The 22,565-nt window shown below is 39.2% G+C and overlaps 1 protein-coding gene across 2 annotated transcripts in view; it reads left to right on the top strand.

The window, feature by feature from the left end:
• Positions 1-22,565, top strand: part of LOC126457429 (male-specific lethal 3 homolog) — a 149,215-nt gene that overhangs the window by 62,497 nt on the left and 64,153 nt on the right. For both annotated transcript variants that reach the window (XM_050093699.1, XM_050093700.1), the window contains exons 4-5: positions 9,633-10,230; positions 21,048-21,214. In XM_050093699.1, coding sequence (XP_049949656.1) covers positions 9,633-10,230; positions 21,048-21,214 — 765 coding nt within the window. The remainder of the gene's footprint in view (positions 1-9,632; positions 10,231-21,047; positions 21,215-22,565) is intronic.

Genomic DNA, 22,565 nt, shown 5'->3' on the forward strand with positions numbered 1-22,565 from the left:
AACATCCATGTGGAAAATGAAAAGTACAAAAAGAAAGTGTCGGAAATTCAGTCCAAGCATTTGACCTGTGATTTAATGTATACATTTATAAACAGTTCAAATAGTGTTTGATAACAAAGTTATGAAAGCTAAACTGACATAATATTTTAATGTTGTCTAATTCTTACATTTTGTAAAAAAACAAAGTTCCTATATTATTTTCTAATTATATCTTATGATTGTGTTAAGTGAACCAAACTGTACTGCCATATCTGATTGTGTTTAGATCTGATTGTTAATGAATAAAGTTAATTTTATTTGAAAATTGAGTGATTCCCTGTAAACACTGGCTATCTCTCCTAAATTGTAAAGTAAACAATAACAACACAGACTATATCCCATAAAACTATAGTTTTACCAAGTAATTTGAAATTTATAATAAAATACATTCAAACCAGTAACAGAGAATACGAAATTTAAAAATGAAAGCCTACAACAATTTTAATAGTTTTTATGTAGTTTTTTGTCTCCTGAAGACTTCCAGAAATGTCACATAGATGGTGTTGTTTTTTTAAGCGACTATATGCTCAGTCCTACGGATTCACAGTTGGCTTTAAATCCAGGGAGTTTGGCGGCCATGGGAGGAGGGTAAACTCATCCTGGTGCTCTTAGAGCCACACACTTAACTGCGAGCTGTGTGACGTATTGCATTGTGTTTCTGATAAGTGACATTGTACCGAGGAGAAACAAACTGCATGTGGGGATGGGCGTGGTCCCAAAGGATAGAAACACATTTATGTTGATCCATTGTGCCTTCCAGAATGAGGGGATCACCCAGAGAATGCCACGAAAACATACAACACTCACTCCTGGTTGCAGGGCATTTACTTTATTCTGTTCACACCACCGGCCATCTGTCCTATGAAGCTCAACATGATTCATCTGAAATGGCCACCTGCACCACTCATTGGACATCCAGTTGTAATATTGGTGTACAGATACCAGCCTTCGTCATTTATGAACAGCAGTCAGCTTTAGCGCATGAACCAGGTCTCTTCTACATAGGCCCATATGCAGCAATGTTCACTGAATAGTCATTGAAAAGACACTGTTGGTAGCCCCTGGATTCTTCTGGGCAGTTGGTTGCTCAACGTTGCTCCATTTGCCCATACACCTCTCTGCAGCCATTGTTCGATTCTGTCGACTATGGGCCATGGTGCAGACAGTTGCCTCGAAGCCAGTTTTGGATAATACAGTTTCAGCATGCTCGGTATATATTAAACACAGTGGCATGTGAACAGTTTACAAACATAGCTGTTTCGGAAACGCTTCTGCCCTTGGCACAAAAGCTAACGATGGTGCCCTTTTGGCTGCGAGATAAATCTTCCTGCTTCCACATTGTGAACAACTGCACTGTTTTCCGCACTCCCCCCCCCCCTTCCCCCTCCCCACCCCCACCCCTCTCCCAATATGCTTTATATCCCTTTGACTGCTAGTGCTTCCACCACTGTCTGGTGTGACTAGTCATTGCACATTGATATTGAACGTAGGTGATGGTCACATTGTCTCATCAGATGATGTTGAAGATGAAGATGAGAACAGTTGATGTGAATACTGTTTACCAGTTTGCGTAACCCAGTACTAAAAGGACAACAGGTACTTTTGGGCTGTTGTTGTCGCATACGTTACATGTGCATCCATTATGTCCATAGCTGAGTAGCGGTGTATAAACTGTGAGTCATTCCTCCTTGAAACAGGAGTTGTGGTATGAGTAGCTAAAATACTTCGTTGTGAAACAGTTTTTAAATAATAGGTGCCCAAAATTTTGATCTTAATCGGTAAAAATCTATAGTTTGTTGGCTTCAGCACAATGAGGTGGTGAAAAGACGTAATTCTTGTATACAGAGAAACTTGTTCAAAGCTGAACATGCGTAATTCAGAATGCTGTCAAACCGTACAGGTATTTCAGTTCCAGTCTTTTCAGTACACTTTCCTATGCTAATTTTTTGTTTGAAGTGGAATGTACCTAATGATGAAACGAAATGCAAATTTTAAGACATAATTTATGCAGAAAAGAGCTTACACAATACTACTGTATTACAGTGTACATTGGTTATTAACAACTCTAAAAGGATGCTACTTTTAACACAGACTGTACGGCCCTGACAGTGCTGTTATGCGCCACAAAACCGAGAAAAGAGGTTTGGCGCAGTGCCGTACTGTGGGTGTGAACATCAAAGGAAATGTTTTGTTCATAAGCCTTCTGTCAGTGTTTTTTTGTTTTCCATTATTACTGATGCGCACAGGCACCCATTGGATCATTTTCCACACTCTGCTGTAATCTGCACAATGAAAGAGATGGGTGTTGTTTTGTTAAACAGTGGTTTTACCTGGCAAGTTCAAGCATTTCAAATAAATGCACTGTCTGCATTATTTTCTGCCAGTATAAGTTGATTTAAAGTGATAATAAGATGTTGAACAGAAAGTGTCATCAACCCGTATCGGAAAGGTTATGGTAATTGAGGCAAGTGAGAGAGAGAAATTTGCTGTGCGCAAAATAATGTTGCACTTCATATGCAGTAAAACACAACTCTGATTCTTCAAGAAACAAGATTAAGATATAGGGTGACTGGATGAAATGGAAAGGGCAAATAAAAAGAAAGGCGAAGAAGGCAGGAAATGAAGCAATAAGAGTGTGGGCATGTTTTGTAAGTGTGCAGACAGAAAGCTCATGTTTGGATCCATGTTGCAAAGGGAGGCTCTGAAAATCACTAAAATGCCTAGAAAAATCGACAGGGTGGCTGGACAGTTTCAAAGCTAGGCACAACATTGTGTGGAATGAAGTGTGTTGGGAAGCTGTGGATGAGCAGGAAAGTATAGCAACAGAATGGAAGACAATACTGCACAGCCTAATTGCAAATTATGACCCAAAAGGTGTGTTCAGTGCTGATGGAATGAGACGCTTTTATCATGCACTGCCTTTGAAGTCTGTAACAATTAGTTAAGTTCACCAGCAGAAAAATTTCAAAGGAAAGATTCACTGTACTGCTAAGTGGAAACATGGTACATGAAGTGGAGAAGCCACTGGTGACTGGAAAGGCAGCAAAACTGTATTGTTTCAAAAACAGATGTCGGTAAGCTTCCAGTCACATGGTGAAGCAAGTTCTCCTTTTCCAAGACAATGCAACGTGCCATCTGAAAGTCATCAGATATGAAACTGGATTAGTTCTTGCCAGATTCAGCCAGCCTCTCACAGCCCATGGATCAGGGTGGCTATTTACACATTAAATTCCCATTACAGGTCAGTATTGGTGCATCTCTTATTCTCAAAAGTACATCTGTTCTTGCACATCAGGTTGTGGATTCAGTAAATTGGATTGACTTGGCAGCACACACACAGTGCAAAACTCTTACCAAGGGCTTCAACAAAGGGGATTTAGAGGTGAAGAAAGACATTTATATGGCCGTCAAAGCTCAAGAACATACAGCAACAATTGCTGAATTAAATAAAAAATACAAAACATTCATTTAGGAGAATGACTACATTTGAAGTGATGACTGTCAACTCACTCAACTTTTACTTCAACAGATGTAATAGAAATCCGCAGCACAGATGGTGATCAGAAGGAAACAAAGGAAAAAGAGGAGCAAAATAATGTTCCTAAAAAAATTAAAATACCTGAAGAAGCAATTGTACGTTTAAACGATATTATGCAATTTGCAGCACACACAGATTCTTGTAACCTGTTGGAACTATTGTAGAGTGCAAAAAATTATGTAGAAAAAACAGTTTTGAACAAGAAATTTAAATAGGTTGCCCTCCTCAATATGTAGGGAAAAAAGTGAAATGTAAAGCACATAAACATGAGACCAGTACTGTATGTATTTACATGAAAGAGTAAAGTAATAGTCTAGTGTTACATTGTACAGTATATAGTAAATGAACACCTTCTGTGGTGGAGTGAAAGTACATGAATATACAAGCATTACAAAATTTATACTTTTGTGAATGGTACTCAACAAATTTTATGTAACGTAGTGAGTTTTATTGATAGGAGTTACATATATTGCTCACTGACAGCTATGAAGAGTCAAATCAAATAACAAAAAGTTAACTCGGCAATAAACTGTCAGTGGAAAAGATTATTATTTTTTCATGTCCATGGGTAATTGGCACAATTCATATTGATATCGTGCAGCAAGAGCATGCTGTTCCAGTGCCTAGTAAACTGTGGAGCACACTCTGCCCCACAAAACACACATTCACCATGAGAAATTGGATAGGCCCTCATAGTGGTCATCTACATCTACATTTATACTCCGCAAGCCACCCAACGGTGTGTGGCGGAGGGCACTTCACGTGCCACTGTCATTACCTCCCTTTTCTGTTCCAGTCGCGTATGGTTCGCGGGAAGAACGACTGTCTGAAAGCCTACGTGCTCGACTCTCTCTAATTTTACATTCGTGATCTCCTCGGGAGGTATAAGTAGGGGGAAGCAATATATTCGATACCTCATCCAGAAACGCACCCTCTCGAAACCTGGCGAGCAAGCTACACTGCGATGCAGATCGCCTCTCTTGCAAAGTCTGCCACTTGAATTTGCTAAACATCTCCATAACACTATCACGGTTACCAAATAACCCTATGACGAAACGCGCCGCTCTTCTTTGGATATTCTCTATATCCTCCGTCAACCCGATCTGGTACGGATCCCACACTGATGAGCAATACTCAAGTATAGGTTGAACGAGTGTTTTGTAAGCCACCTCCTTTGTTGATGGACTACATTTTCTAAGGACTCTCCCAATGAATCTCAACCTGGTACCCGCCTTACCAACAATTAATTTTATATGATCATTCCACTTCAAATCGTTCCGCACGCTTACTCCCAGATATTTTACAGAAGTAACTGCTACCAGTGTTTGTTCCGCTATCATATAATCATACAATAAAGGATCCTTCTTTCTATGTATTCACAATACATTACATTTGTCTATGTTAAGGGTCAGTTGCCACTCCCTGCACCAAGTGCCTATCCGCTGCAGATCTTCCTGCATTTCGCTACAATTTTCTAATGCTGCAACTTCTCTGTATACTACAGCATCATCCGCGAAAAGCCGCATGGAACTTCCGACACCATCTACTAGGTCATTTATATATATTGTGAAAAGCAATGGTCCCATAACACTCCCCTGTGGCACGCCAGAGGGTACTTTGTTAGTAGACGTCTCTCCATTGATAACAACATGCTGTGTTCTGTTTGCTAAAAACTCTTCAATCCAGCCACACAGCTGGTTTGATATTCCATAGGCTCTTACTTTATCAGGCTACAGTGCAAAACTGTATTGAATGCCTTCCGGAAGTCAAGGAAAATAGCATCTACGTGGGAGCCTGTGTCTAATATTTTCTGGGTCTCATGAACAAATAAAGTGAGTTGGATCTCACACGATCGCTATTTCCGGAATCCATGTTGATTACTACGGAGTAGATTCTGGGTTTCCAAAAACGACATGATACACGAGCAAAAAAAAAAAATGTTCTAAAATTCTACAACAGATCGACGTCAGAGATGTAGGTCTATAGTTTAGCGCATCTGCTCGACGACCCTTCTTGAAGACTGGGACTCCCTGTGCTCTTTCCCAATCATTTGGAACCTTCCGTTCCTCTAGAGACTTGCGGTACACGGCTGTTAGAAGGGGGGCAAGTTCTTTCGCGTACTCTGTGTAGAATCGAATTGGTATCCCCCCAGGTCCAGTGGACTTTCCTCTGTTGAGTGATTCCAGTTGCTTTTATGTTCCTTGGACACTTATTTCGATGTCAGCTATTTTTTCATTTGTGCGAGGATTTAGAGAAGGAACTGCAGTGCGGCCTTCCTCTGTGAAACGGCTTTGGAAAAAGGTTTTTAGTATTTCAGCTTTACGCGTGTCATCCTCTGTTTCAATGCCATTGTCATCCCGGAGTGTCTGGATATGCTGTTTTGAGCCACTTACTGATTTAACGTAAGACCAGAACTTCCTAGGATTTTCTGTCAAGTCGGTACATAGAATTTTACTTTCGAATCCACTGAACGCTTCACGCAAAGCCCTCCTTACGCTAACTTTGACATCGTTTAGTTTCTGTTTGTCTGAGAGGTTTTGGCTGTGTTTACACTTGGAGTGAAGCTCTCTTTGCTTTCGCAGTAGTTTCCTATTGTTGTTGAACCACGGTGGGTTTTTCCCGTCCCTCACAGTTTTACTCAGCACGTACCTGTCTAAAACGCATTTTACGATTGCCTTGAACTTTTTCCATAAACACTAACAATTGTTAGTGTCGGAACAAAAATTTTCGTTTTGATCTGTTAGGTAGTCTGAAATCTGCCTTCTATTACTCTTGCTAAACAGATAAACCTTCCTCCCTTTTTTTATATTCCTATTAACTTCCATATTCAGGGATGCTGCAACAGCCTTATGATTACTGATTCCCTGTTCTGCACTTACAGTCCAAAAGTTCGGGTCTGTTTGTTATCAGTAGGTCCAAGATGTTATCTCCACGAGTCGGTTCTCTGTTTAATTGCTCGAGGTAATTTTCGGATAGTGCACTCAGTATAATGTCACTCGATCCGTAATATGTCCATTCCAGGTAGTATACCTTACATAATCCCCAACTGCGAGTTAACTGTGTTTTATTTTGTCAGAGAAAGTAGCAGTAAAGAACATAAACAATAAAAAGAACTCTTGTTAAAATTATAGTATATATTTATTGGATTCCTGAAATTTTATATTTTACTGTTCGGAACAAAAGCTCAACTATCTGGCAGTGAAGTATGTGCAGTGTTGTAGAGGATGTTGTTCATTGTCGCTTCCTGAAGCGAGAATGCGGGACTGGCAGAATGTAAATATTTTCTTGTTGTGGCCGTGTCAATCATGGACTTCCAACTGCCATGCTGATTGTCTTGAAATCTAGATAACAAATGAAATAGAAACACTGTTGCAGGCTGTGGTGCCATTGATCACTTTTATGACACAGTACATCTGCTTATCTGCCCTGCTACTGTTAAGATTATGACAGTGGTGGACCTGTGAACACGAAACGAGCTTTATCGCATAGTAGAAGAAAGCCTTTCACAACACTAGAGGAAAATATATTATAGAAGTATTCAAATGAGGTACACACATCAAAAAAAGTTTTCTATCACCCCGGTTCCCAGAACTCCTGAAGATGGACATTGACTGTGGATATTATATCTCAGACACTGTCCCTTTGACTGTTTAGAGATGTTACTTAACCTGCCAAAGATGTAAACAACCATGCATGAACAGCACATATTAGATGGAGGGTGTTCGACAGCCGATCAGTTCCAGTAATACCACCAGGAAGGAGGTACACGGCTTGTCATTTGTAGTTCAGCCATGCCTAGACGGTCAGTACTGCGGTTGGATCACTGTCGCATTGTTACTTTGTGCCAGGAAGGGCACTCAACAAGGGAAGTGAGAGAGTGAGAGATAGAGATAGAGAGAGTGAGAGAGAGAGAGAGAGTGAGAGATAGTGAGAGATAGAGATAGAGAGAGATAGAGATAGAGATAGAGAGAGAGAGAGAGAGAGAGAGAGAGAGAGAGAGAGAGAGGGAGGGAGGGACATGAATTGTCGATGACATGCCTCTCAGGCTACCCAAGGGTTACTACTGCAGTGGATGACTGCTACTTGCAGATTATGGCTTGGAAGAACCCTGGCAGCAATGCCACCATGTTGAATAATGCTTCTCATGCAGCCACGGGATGTCATGTTATGACTCAAACTGTGCACAGTAAGCTGCATGGTGCGCAACTTCCCTCCCGGCATCCATGGCGAGGTCCGTCTTTGCAACCACGCCACCATGCAGCGTGGTACAGATGGGCCCAACGATGTGCCGAATGGACCACTCAGGATGGGCATCAAGTTATCTTCACCGATGGATGACTTCCTTCGGGATAATGACATCACTCGACCAGAGTGGCCAGCACGTTCTCCAGACATGAACCCTATCGAACATGCCTGGGATTGATTGAAAAGGACTGTTTATGGACGTGACCCACCAACCACTCTGAGGGACCTATGCTGAATCGCCGTTGAGGAATGGGACAATCTGGACCAACAGTGCCTTGAACTTGTGAATAGTATGCCACGATGAATACAGGCATGCATCAATGCAAGAGGACATGCTACTGGGTATTAGAGGTACCGGTGCATACAGCAATCTGGACCAGCACCTCTGGGGGTCTTGCTGTATGATGGTACAGCATGCAATGTGTGTTTTTCATGAGCAATAAGTGCAGAAATGAAGTTCATGTTGATCTCTCTTCCAATTTTCTGTATAGGTTCCGGAACTCTCAGAACCAAGGTGATGCAATTTTTGTGTGTGTACATTAATTTTTAAGAAGAAAAGTGTGACCCTCAGGATTTGTGCAGTGTTCATCACTTGATGTCATCCTGAAATAATTCTAAAAATTGAAAAATGATGTAATCACTGTAAAAGGAATTAGGAGAGCACACAACAAATTGCTCAAGAAAAAATACTACCAGACTCATTAAAAAGGATTTTATTAGGCTAGCTGAAATGTGTGTAGTAGTTTGGAACCTTTAGACAGTTAGTGGTACCAGAAGTATCCTCTGCCACACACTGTTAGATGGCTTTTGGAGTACAGTGTAGGTATAGTGTAAGACATTAGCCATCAGATCAGACCGTAAGTGCCGGCCGTAGTGGCCGTGCGGTTAAAGGCGCTGCAGTCTGGAACCGCAAGACCGCTACGGTCGCAGGTTCGAATCCTGCCTCGGGCATGGATGTTTGTGATGTCCTTAGGTTAGTTAGGTTTAACTAGTTCTAAGTTCTAGGCGACTGATGACCTCGGCAGTTGAGTCCCATAGTGCTCAGAGCCATTTGAACCATTTAGACCGTAAGTGACAACAAAGATTTGAAGAATGTGGAAAGTGTCAGTCTACAGCACTGCTCCTCACATTGTGTGCTATTAACTGATGCATTTGCATCTCACAGTGCATTTATCCTCCTTAAGTCCTCCTCTGTCACCATGGGGGTTGCATAAATTAATCTCTTCAATAATCTCCATAGAAAGAAATCCAGTGGATTTAGGTGAGACTGGTATGTCTTTATCCCATGTTTTCGATGATGCGTACACGCATCTTGTTGACTATCTTCCATGCTGCAATTTTTTTTTATCAAGGAAGTGCAAACACCTTCCATTGTGGTATAATGAACAACAAATGTGCAACACAGCTGAATGTTTGGGTGATTAAGGGCTACTGTGTGCTGGACCTGATAAAATTACTCATTTTATCCAGTATGTTTTGCCTCTAAAATAATGTGAATTTCTGTCAGAATAAACTTTTTCCTTGAGTTAGAAGACTGATTTCAAATATACACACATTTATTGTCTGTTATTAGTCATAGATTTCAAAAATGTAACTTGGCAGACCAACCAGTGAATGTCATATGTCTGAAAATCAACAACTTAAAATTTCTGCTTTTTTGATACTGTGGCTTGTATATTAACTCAATTGGAAATGTTTCTTTTGTAGAGTGTTCTTAGATTCCAGAACATTTTTTACTTCAAATTGCTGTTTGTGTTAAGTTTTATTGATTAAAACTAAATTGTTAAATTTATTTTGTTTTTGTTTAAAGGGGAGCATATCTTTATCGAAGAGATCGTAAAGATCAAAGGTTGAATAAGGCTCCACAGAAAACAGATAGCTACACTGAGGAAAAAGAGTGTCTGCAGAGCACTTCTGCTTCAACTTCAACTTCAACAAGAGATGGCAGCATCAGCTGTTATAGCACCCGTAGTGTTGAGACTATCAGTAACGGAGATCGAAAGAAGAGGGTAACTGCTGATAAATGTGAAACTAGCAAGCAAAGTGTAATGGAAGATAAACAATCGCATTATGCACATAATGAGTGTGATACACATGCAGAATGTGTTGAAGAAATGCATAACAATAAGGATAATGGTGTTACGGGTAGTGTTGATGGAAGGGATAGTGTTGAGGGTGGTAGAAGTAAAGACCAACAGTATGAAGATTTTGGTGCTCAGAATAACATAGGTGACAGAGAGGTTGACGACAATGTGCAGGATAATAAACATGAAATAACTGAAGATTTTGATCACCCAGAGGATGGTGCTGTTGAACATTTGGAAGATTGTAATTTTACATGTGAAATTACTGATATTATGAAGGAAATGCTTGAACTGGACAATGAGCTTATTAAAAACAGGAACAAGGTATGGACTACTGTATTTCCACTGTAATTGAAGTAAAGTAAATGAACATATATTCTTTCCCTTGGTTTGCTGTATAATGTTACCTCCATAATTATATTACAGAGTAACTGAATTAACTTGTTACTTGGTTTAACCCTTTTGGATCCTCATCCAACATTACAATTTTCCACTACAGCTCTGATGTAGCCAATTTCTGAAACTTGTCCGTAAGTGTAAATAAATAAGAGTTTGGGAGAATGTAGTTCGCAGAAAAATTGGTTTGGAAAGAGTTAAAATTACTGATTATAGACTTTCAATTTTCACATAGTACCAAATTTGTATTATATGTTAATGTAGAAATTTATTGTTTTTTTTATCTTTTTGTTTACTGTAACAAAACTGTTGGATTAGATATAGGCCACAGAAATAGAGAATAAGATTTCAGTCTGCAAGAAGATTATTGAAAGAGACAGAAAACATACTTGATGTTTGTGAAGAACACTTGCTAATTAGGTTAGTTTACTTTTAAATAATGAGCAAAAACGTGATAGGCAGATGAATGAAAGAATTTTGACATCAATTTGTGGATTGATATGGGAAGAAATGCTCTTTGTTTCCTGTGTGATTTATTTACTTACTTAGCATATTGGTTACAGAATTATATTGTATAACTACATACAATCAAGTTTCTAAAAGATAAAATTATAAGAATCAGAACGAGCAGGGATACATAAGTAATAATGAAAGTTGAAGAACCACCAGATACTAGAACAAGTTGAGATATCCATTTTTCATCATAGTTATTAATATAATAGAGGGAAACATTCCACGTGGGAAAAATATATCTAAAAACACAGATGATGTGACTTAACAAACGAAAGTGCTGGCAGATCGATAGACACACAAACATACACATGAAATTCAAGCTTTCGCAACAAACTGTTGCCTCATCAGGAAAGAGGGAAGGAGAGGGAAAGACGAAAGGATGTGGGTTTTAAGGGAGAGGGTAAGGAGTCATTCCAATCCCGGGAGCGGAAAGACTTACCTTAGGGGGAAAGAAGGGGTATACATTCGCGCGCACACACACACATATCCATCCGCACATACACCAATTATCTTTATGTATTCCAATCAGAGATGGGAACTTTAAGTGTGAGGCCTCTGGGGGTAATGCCAAATGTCAGACAAGCCTGGGAAAATAAAATATGGGAGCGTAATCTGGCTAGGGCGAAGGCATGTTTGCGGAGGGAATATAAATAAAACTTAATGGGGTCGTTGTGGGGATGTTGTGAGGGTGACATGGTATTAGAAGGTGGAAAGTGTATCATGAGGCTGAAATGAAAATGAAAATAAAAATATATGGCGAGAGATAAGGTGAACTAGAAAGCAACTGGAGATCTGGTGTGAAAAAAGGTGAAAAGGTGTTGGTTATAGCTGGGCTATGTTGATCCTGTGGTGAACTTGGGTTGGTAGACAACAATGTGCACAAAGGTTATGTGGTTGTGTTGCCGCCAAAACACGTTAAAGGGTGGAGCAATTCGGGAAAATTTCGAAAAAACTGCGTGTAAATGTATTAAAAGGAGTGGTTTTGTGGTGGCAGATTGTGAAAATGAGGCTAACAATTGTCTGGCGAAGAAATAATGACGTTAAAACCTGTGGGAAGCGGCTAAAAAAGATCAGTGATGTGGGAAAAACGGAAATGGAAAAAAAGCGAAAGTTATTGGAACTAGCCGAAATGGCTGTTTAATAGCTGAAAGGAACTGTTTGTGAACTGGAAACGGTGGATTTTGTAGCAGCAGTGTTGTTGAAAGCGGAAGAAAAAAAATTTTTTGGTTATGGTTTGGAAGTGGGTTACGTATTATTCAGCATATTTAGGCGGGATAAAATTGTATGGTAGATTCGGTAAAGAGGAGAAGGTGAATACAAAGTGAAACTACTTGCAAGAACAGAAAGAGAAAATAAGATGACAGGAAAGATTTCGAAATGCAACAGTGACAATAACAAACGTAATTGTTGGGTTCAAGTTAATGATATGAATATAATAGAGGGAAACATTCCACATGGGAAAAATATATCTAAAAACAAAGATGATGTGACTTAACGAACGAAAGTGCTGGCAGGTCGATAGACACACAAACAAACATAAACATGAAATTCAAGCTTTCGCAACAAAAAAAGGACTGCTTGTGTCTGTGTATGTGCGGATGGATATATGTGTGCGTGCGAGTGTATACCTGTCCTTTTTTCCCCCTAAGGTAAGTCTTTCCGCTCCCGGGATTGGAATGACTCCTTACCCTCTCCCTTAAAACCCACATCCTTTCGTCTTTCCCTCTCCTTCCCTCTTTCCTGATGAGGCAACAGTTTGTTGTGAAAGCTTGAATTTCATGTGTATGTTTGTGTTTGTTTGTGTGTCTATCGACCTGCCAGCACTTTCGTTCGGTAAGTCACATCATCTGTGTTTTTAGATATATTTCATCATAGTTAGATATTCAAGGATTGCTGCCAGTTAATTGCTGCAGGTGTTGCATCTACAAAGTCTTTCCACGTACCAATGAATTTTTGTTTTGGCCAGGCATGCAAAATGTGTTCCAGTGTGTGTTCTGAAGTTACGCAGTTGCACTGATCATCAGTAATTTCCAGCTCGAGTAGTGTTGACTTTGCTCACAGTGTGATCAATTCTGATACGGTTGAGGGAGCTCCATATTTTTCTTGGTTGATTACACAGGCCAATGAAAATTTTTTTTAAAAAAACTTGTTTACTTTGATAGCTGATCTTTATAAAATAGATTTTTATGAGCTGAATTCAAATCTATCCTTAGTTTTTTTTGTATCGGGTGATACAAAGTAGTTTTTGAGCAGTACGGTTTTTATTATATAGTATAAAAATCCTATGCTGTACGGTGAATGAGGAAATCAAAGATTTTTTTTTTTTTAAGAAAAAGCTTCTTGTGTAGCTTTTTCTACAATGAGTCACTTGCTGAACTTCTCGGTGAAGTGACCAACAGTATTCCCCCATCGTGTTGGTGTTCCACTGGCCTCGGTAGCGTTTTTCCATCACTTTAATGTCTTGGTGAAAACGCGCTCCTTGCTCCTCACTAACGTCTCCCATATTGTGTGGGAAGTAATCAAGGTGACTGTTCAAAAAGTGACCTTTCAGGCTCATTAAACACCCTAAAGTTTTAAACTTATTTAACTTTGTAGCTATTATAGAAACATATTCTGGTGTGTGGGGTTTTTTTTTTTTTTTTTTTTTTTTTTTTTTTTTTTTTTTTTTTTTTTTTTAAAGAACTTTGTAACGACTTGCTTGTTTGATACCCATGCTTCTTTCTCATTTTAAGGTCATTGTGGATTCGAAGTTAACATCAAACATAAATTTTCTAATGTCAGGTCCAACAAAGATGCCTTCTTTTACTTTAGCTTCTGAAAGGTGTGGAAACTTTTGGCAGAGATACTTAAAACATGGTCCATCTTTAGGCAAAGCCTTTACAAACTGTTTAATTAGGCCTACCTTTATATGTGGAGGTGGTGGGACTAAGTATTTTGGATCTACAAGGTTTTTGTATAGAGTGTTCTTCTCACCAGGTGTTAAAGACACCCTCACAGGCCAGTTCTTTCTGCACCAGTATTGATCCCTAGCCCTACTGTCCCATTCACACTAGAAACATGGCAATTTGGTAAAGCCACCTTGCTGACCAAGGAGCGTGCATGTCACTTTTAGATTGCCACATATCATCCAACCATGAGCAGAATAGCCTATTTTATTTAGCACAATTTCTAGGTTTCATAGCTTTCTTTCATATGTTCAGAATGTCTAACAGGTATAGATAAGTATATGTTACCATTGTGTGATAAAACAGCCTTTAAACTAGTTTTGGATGAATTAATAAACAGCCTTCAGTCTTCCTTTTTGTATTCAATACCAAACTCACTCAACAAACTGGGAATGTCTGAGCAGTACTCTAAATCACCTTCTTGTTGAAAAAACTTGGAAAATTGCTGCTGTCTCTTTCTATACATGTATATGCTGGTTCCAACTACCAGTGAGTTCTTTTCTTTTAATCTAGGGCCAAACAATTCACCTTTTTTTTCCCGCAGAAGTCTAACCAAATAAGCTCGTAAGCTCGGTCTGAGTAAACAACTGGGACTCAAAACTTTCTGAAATAACTACGTACATCAGAAAATACTTCTGTTGGAATAGAATTTAAATGTTCTGGTGGTTCAGGAACCGGCAAATCTACTCCATTACTGGTTGGATGGCGAACAGAAGGTTAGGGTAGCTTATTATCGTCTTGTTTTTCGAATTATGACCAGTAATATCAACACTGCAAAAGTAGCAATCATTGGAATGATTTCTTGGCTCCCTCCATATCATAGGAACAGCAAATCTAATGGCTTTTTTTCTCCTTTTGGGACCATTTTCTCAGATCTTCAACGCACACATAACGTACCTTATGCCTTGCCCAAGATATGTCTTGATCACCAAGTTTAGATCCAAAGTATGATAGCTAAACCTTTTTCACCAAGTCTGTAATGTTTCTTTGGAGTTTTTTAATCATAAATTCACTACAAATATAACAAAGACTGTCAGCAGAGTTTTACAACCACGATTAAACATTGTACTGAGCACATGTACAGGAAACAGGAAAGTGAGGTTAGGTTGACAGTAAACAAAACACCATCTGTTAACACAAAAATAGAATAAACCTTTTTTTTTGCCACCAAATGTTTTTCAGCAGTGCTACCAATGTCATCTACATTCATTACACCTCCTTTTTAAATTATTTTAACTATATAAAATCTGTTAAATTATTTAAAAATCGTTTAATTTAATAAATTTAAGTGTAAAATGTGAAGAAATGGTGGGTGATACAGTTTTTCAAGTATTATATTTGGATTTCCCATCCTAAAAAACATAAGAATAAGGTATTTTCAGCAACAAATCTTTTCCATCGTTGGCCTGTGTTATCAACTAGGAGTTGCTTGGTCAGACGTATATTATCCAATTTCTTATGAATATGGGAGAAAGTCCAGTGATGTATCCATTCATCTCTTAGATTATAGCTGTCTGGGGCAACTTGGCCAGTGTTTACCCAGATTGAATCTCCCACTTTCAGTTGGGTGCATGGCAAATTCAGGGTGTCCAGTGACCTGGAAAATGGAAAAACCTAGGGAATTTTTCATTTGGTTTCAAACTCCTGGAAAAAGCATGGTACCCGGTCAATGTTGTGGCTTTGCCCACACCCTCGTCTTGTGTGGTAAACCCAGTGGCCACCCAGCCAGGCCTGGCTGCAGCCAGCTGAGCTGAACAGTGTGGAGGTCTGTTGATGGTGATAGGGAATGGCTTGAATGCCTGTCACTGCAGCCTGGCCATGCTTCTCTGGTTTGTTGTTGTGCTGTGGTTTCATGCATTTGTGGCTCTGTATGACCAGAAAGGAGCTTTTAAGAGTATTTGATGTTACTTACATTTACATCTGTTCAAATGTAAGTACTGCCCTGTTTACTAACATGGAGTGATGACAGAAGATATATGATTTTATGAAAGTTTGTGGCTGACTTGAATTATTTTATTTTGAGATGAGGGTAGTAGTGGATACCAGGTTTGTATACAGTACATAGTTTGATATACCATATACTAACACGCAGTCACTGGGCTATTGGCGTACAGTGGTTGATTGAGTTGACATTACGCTAATGCCTGCTGTGGGGAAAAATGCAGTCCAGGTGGCTGGAGCACAAGTGAGGACTGTGAGAGTTGGGGCAGTAGGGACGACTCGGAGTCATTTCTATCTTCAATGGCTAACATTTCCAATGTTGCTGTGGGTCTTAGTCGACATAAACTATTTTCAATTACAAATGCATGCAAGGAAGTTTTCATTGCCTACCTATGGACCCATTCAAGGAGGGATGTAGGTGAGGGGGTGGGATGAAAGTTGCTCATTATAGGTCCTAAAGAACAAGACCAAAACATGATTTTGCTTTCAGTCTTCATTAACTCTAGGCCACATCTTACTAAATTGTTTGCAATGTTAACTCAGGGTTTACTCGATGAACTGGAAGTGTGCATCCAACCCTTGCTGGATGGATGATGCAAAATTTTGGTGCATTGCAGAACACACATCTGAAAAATTCAGTGTTCAGTTCATGCCCTGTGAAACGAACTTCTCGTTCAGCAATATAGGTAAGCAGATCTCATCCAGTCATTCAAGGAAAAGAAGCAAACTGGGCTAGAGGATTCTAGAAAGGTTTTGGTGCTGATCACTGCAAACAGCCACGATTCCAATGTTACAGTGTCAAACATAGGCCCTGGCAGTGCCGCCTGCCACTGTTGATGCCCTCCACTAATCATAAATTCCGACAATGGAAAGGACAATTCTGATAGTGTCCTCAACTCGTAAGTGCACTGGAAAGAAAAAAAATTACTAGTTTCAGTGAAGAAAAGTGGTATTCAGATTAGTTTCTGTATACTTTCACTCTGTCGCGGAGGTGGAGAGGGATTGCATCTGCCATTGTCAAGCGTCTCGGCAGTTAGGTTCTAACCTGCAGCAGTTACATCAGGTACTTCCTGCAGAACATCTGGATGTTAGCTGACAGTACTAGATTATGTGCAGAGGGATGCCGTGATGAGGACACAAAGCAGAGAGCCATTTGTGTCTCTTGGCTACTGTAAAACACCAATCTTTTCGGAACATTTGTAGCCTTATTAATCTCTTACTGGATGTGTTCCCAGACAGTAGCATTGCCTACAAAGTGCAGCTTCAAAAGTGAAAAGTAAATTATACAATTGTGAAGAAAAGCTAAGAATGCTACAAAGGATGAGAAGAAAACTTAAAGAAAAGTAATGAGAAAGAGGTTTCGCGGATTATAGTAGTAGTTCTGCCAATAAAAATAATGTGGTTGTGACTTCACTTAATGTTTTTGGATGTGTCTTTACCAAACTAGTCTATTACTGTTCCTTCCATGATTGTTTCATGTAGTGTGTTTTTGAATGTTATTCTGACACCTCTTTGTGAAAAGTGTAGTTTTTCACTGAAGTAAATAATGCTCTTTGTTGTTATGTCTTTGTACGCTCCCAGCAGCTGATTATACCTAACGGAAATGTTTATTAATTACATTTTAGTTCCTTTGCAACTTAGTCATCCTATCTGTTACTATACGGTTATCCGTCTTGAGCTGACTGCAGTCAAATTAAAACATATTAGGCATTCTGGTTTTCCTTTAATTTTCTTGTTCCTGTTACATTTTCCACTTATTCTGTTGCCACATCCTAGTATGTTTATTTCTTGGTTCAGATAACCCATATTCATTTCAAGGGTTTATTCTTTTAGTTTGGAGTAGAGCCATTATTCTGTTCCTGTATTCTGTAAAATTTTGTAGATTTTGCCATAAAATCAATCAAAATTTGTTAGGGACTGCACACAATACAGTCCTGGAAAAATTAATTTCTCAATTTTTAGCGTCTGTCCTGTTAGTTTTAAGTGTTTAGTAAATGTCCGATATCTGTCAAGAGGTACACTATATTATAGGACAAATGTATGTTTCAAAGAATTTTTGATTACTGGAAAATTGGTCTACATTTCATCAGTACAGTCACTTGTGACTTAATATCAAAGTGATCAGGTGAAGTGGGCATAATTTGCAGCATTTTGACCTGCTAGCCCAAGTTCATCTTGTGTACAGTGCTGTGGCCCATGTGAAGTGGTGTGTTGCTCTCTACCGCAACAAAATTTTGATTTCGTAGGAAGACTCAGTCTCACATTCTCTTGGATGTGCTAACCCAGCACATGGTCATTTTAGTGACTTGTATGTCAGTCATGGTTATTCATAGCTAGGCGGTAAGTATTCTTGTGGCAGCATCAACATTTCTCATTCCTCTTTGCTAATCATCCACAGATCTAGTGCAAACTGTGTAGCTTGCAATGTTTGGGAGCAGAGGTGCTAAAGAAATTGTTTGTAGGTTTGTGAAAGCTGATGCCCATGTAGTGGATGCAGTTTTCATGTGACTGAATTTTGTTCCGTTCTCTCTCTCAGAACATTGTCCCAGCTGTTGGAAAGATGGAATATGAGCAAAAGGTGGTATAATTTGTTGTGATGTGGTACAAAAGAACTAGCATATAGTTGCAGAAGTGGACTGACAAGTAGAGGTAGGAGGAAGGTAGTTGCAAAAGAACCCTAGTAACAAAAATAAATATTTCAACATAATTCAGCTCGTAAGTCTTCCTTTTACGAAGGAAGATGCAGTAGTACTACACTGCTTTACTTATTGCACCTCAGCAAAGATTATTGGTGTAGATGTTAGTGTTCATGATTTGTGGAAACCGCTGAAATAAATAAAATTAAAAAAGTTGCTAGAACCCGATGGGATCCCGGCCAAATTCTGTACTGAATTTCCAGTTGCTTTAGATCTCATTTTAACCGTAATATACCACAGGTCCTGTGAACAATAAGCAATGCCCAGTGATTGGAAGAAAGCACTGGGTCACACCCGTCTACAAAAATAGTAGTGGAGTGTACACAAGACCACAATCCTCAAGGTAGGAAATGCAGACATACACTAAGATTATTGCATGGTGAGCTTAATGGATTATGCTTCTATCTTGCTTACAAAACAAAGAATGGAAAATAAAATTTGAGGATCTGGTAGATGATGACAACAGGGAACTGAACATTGGGAAAGTTAAAAGAACCAGATCCATTTATGATGTGCTTGACTATGGAGACAATACTTAAGAAAAATGAACAGACTTTTATGGGATTTGATGAACTAGGAAAAGTGATGAGATTTGGCACTGTAGGGAATTATGAGCAGGCACAAGAATCAAGAAGGAATTATAAGAACAGAAAACAAAGAGAAGTCCTCAGATTAAACAGGGAGTAAGGTAGTGATGGAATCTTTCACCCCTACTACTAAACCTTTACTTCAAAAAAGCAATGTGAAATAAAAGAAATGATTAGGAGGGGAGTTAAAATTCAGAGTGAAAAAATATCAGTTAGAAAATTTGTTGACATCATTGCTATCCTCTGTGAAATTTGGAAGAATAAGTGGGCTGGTTAACAAAACAAAGCACAGGATATTGTTTCATAGTAAACCAAAGAATTATGGTATTAATTAGGAACAGTAAAAAGTAATTAGTGATACCCTTTAGGAGAAATGAAGGAGTTCTATTACATGGGTAGCAAAATGACAGGTGACTGACTAATCAAAGAGGACATAAAAAGCAGAGTAGCAGGCAAAGAGGGCTATTCCGCACTAAAAGTACTCTGCAAGTGTCGAACATAGGCCTTAATTTGAAAAACAATGTCTGAGGACCATACGGCTGGAGCACAGCATAGTATAGACATGAATCACAGACTGAGGAAACTAGAAAAGAGACTCTAAGTATGTTATGTGGTGCTGTAAAAGGATGTTGACATTTGAGTGGACTTAAAAGATAGGAAGTGGGCTGGTTCTGTGCAGAAATGGCAAGAAAATGTGTGTTGAAAATATTGACTAGAAGTGTAGCGACAAGATGGTAGAGTAAGGGATTCACCTTTTTTGGTTTTGAAGGGAGTTGCAGAGCGCAAAAAATTGTAGTGGAAGAAAAGGATTGGAATGCATTCAACAAATAAGAGGCACTGTGTGTAATTGCTAGTCTGTGTTTGGTGGAGGATGGGAAGTAGTGGCAGTCCATCTCAAATAAGTCAGTAGGCTGACGAGAAAGATTGACTGGGGTGTAACCAAAAAGAAATTATTTGACACTCCAAATTTGTAATTGATACTCGTATTTTTGTAAACAGCTTTTACCTGCCCAGATAGATGTGCATGTTAAAGTGCTGCTTCAGGACAACTAGGTGTGCTGGTCCAGGATAAAATCTACCTGCCAGATTGGGGACAAACATCAGTGCACCGACCATCCTGGATGTGGTTTTCATCCACTTTCCCACATCCCCCTAGGTGAATACTGTGCTGGTACCCAAGTCCTACCTCAGTCACATAATTTGCGAACATTTAGAAAGTTTCACCCATTTTCACATGAATAACACTATGCGCAGGCAGTTGGAGTACACACATTCCATTCTGGGAGGTGGATGGAGATGGGGAGGTGGAGTGTAATGGGCTGATGAGGAAGAGCATCCAGTTACCCCTTAAAACCCGTCATGACAAATCTATTAATAACCATGTTGGCCCTGCACTGTTATGGAACAAAGGGACAAGAAAAAGAAGTAAGGTTGTTGTAAACAGATTATCATAAAATTTGGCTGCAGTTGAGAGCATTCTGATCCAGTTACTGTGCCAGTATTTCTAAAAGTTTTAGTAAATCCTATTATTGATAATATCTGTAGTTCACTGATCAGGTGATGCAGAAAATCTTACATGCTGACACAGCTTTTAGAACTTTACATTTGGACTAAGATAAGTGAAACTGAGGAAACTTTCCTTTACCCCCCCCCCCCCCCCCCCCTCCTTCTCATCCTCATCTGTTTTCAAATGTTCTGGTTTACTTGGCGTCGTATAACTTATTTAAATAACTTGGTAAATAATCAAGGTTGCTCTGTTACTTTTATTTCTGTTACTCACAGAAGGAATATGTTTCCCAAAGTGAACATATTAGTCACTTTTTGGTTTACCTCTGTCCCAGTCTGGCCTTCACTGTTACTAGACACTTTGGCATTTCACTGATACCCCATCAGGGTGTCAGTCTGTGTAAAATATGAGTTTTAATTATTGATGTGAGTAAAGATGATGAGAAACTGGTGTTACTGGATGGACATTGAAACTAGACTCAACTCTTTAACATAAAATTTCTAGTGCTAATAATATCATAAAATTAATAGAAAGTAATATGAATTTTTCATCACAGATCGTCCATCTTCCAGCAAGACCAAATGTTGTGACAATTCTTGAAACTTACGTGAGAGAATATGCAGAAAATCAGATCTCTGGAGCTCGAGAGAAATCACGGCGTAAATATAGACGACCACAAAAGCACCAAAATGGTGCTTTAGATATGGATCGATTGAACAGAAGGTACTTTGTAATTCTGTTTGGCACCCAACTTAAATTCTCCTTCTTTTAGATTTCATTTTGACATTCTTGTAGCTGGACGCCTTAACCTATTTGAAAACATGGCACGACTTCATAGCCTCATATTCTAATATCTTTCATATTCTTTGAAGAGCATTTATGCTTTTTAAGACATGATTTCAAAATAGATTAGATGATATGGTTGTAAAGCACAACAAATAGCAACAAAGTAGTTTGTGTCTTGAAATTACTTCAGTATGTGCATTGTGTACTAGACCACCACAAGAACTCGCCTGATCTGCATGGATTTCACACAGCTACGGTGTGAAAGAGAGCTCGAATACACTTCACGTACTTTGACAGAAGTTGTCAAAGATGCTGTCTCACCTAATGGCAGCCAAATGAGCACGTGCGCGTGCCAGCACAGATGATGCAGCCAAGTAAATGGCTGTTCATGGCCACACAGTTGCATTAACTTGTACATGGGCAGGGAATCTGAAAAATGCGCATGCACATTGCACTTAACTTACTGTCACAGTTGGGCAAAATGTGTTCAAATAATTATTATTCATGAATAACAAATATTATTTCAAATCTGAAATCCAATGATATTTATTGCTCCAATTTTTTTCATGCATTAACAAATGTCCTTTCCGTTTTCCCCCTCCTCCTTTTCCAGTCCCAAGTGAGGTGGTCGCATTCGGGAGGACGACGGTTCAATCCTGCGTCCGGCCATCCTGATTTAGGTTTTCCGTGATTTCCCTAAATCACTCCAGGCAAATGCCGGGATGGTTCCTCTGAAAGGGCATGGCAGACTTCCTTCCCCATCCTCCCCTAATCCGATGAGACCGATGACCACGCTGTCTGGTCTCCTTCCCCAAACAACCAAACCAACCAACCCAAGCATCTCATCAGAAACCCTATTTCATTTTCGAAGATTTTCGATTGTGGCACTAATGAAGAAAAGTTCTAAAAGTGCAAAGAGGGCATCAGTATATTATATCTCATGGAATCATCTTTATTTCATGATTTCTTCAGTAAAAATTAAGAAATCAATTCTGCTGTGCTTCTTGGCAGATAAATCGTTGTGATCCCACGTTATCTTCACTTCTCAAATCTCATTCAAAATAAAATTTTGTTTTTACATCATAAAATCATTTGAAACTTGTGACCCGATTTCTTTGACTTTTATGTGTGTGTGGTTTGTTGTAAATCTCTCTGGTAATGGACAGCAATACATATGAACTATTTGTTGTTAAATTGTGGGTAAGACATTGCAGTCGGTGTAGAAAGATGAGAAAGACCTTCTAAACATCTGACACTTTCTCGATAAAAAAAAAAAAACCAACCTTGC

This window comes from Schistocerca serialis, chromosome 2 (assembly GCF_023864345.2).
Source record: "Schistocerca serialis cubense isolate TAMUIC-IGC-003099 chromosome 2, iqSchSeri2.2, whole genome shotgun sequence".
Lineage (NCBI taxonomy): Eukaryota > Metazoa > Arthropoda > Insecta > Orthoptera > Acrididae > Schistocerca > Schistocerca serialis.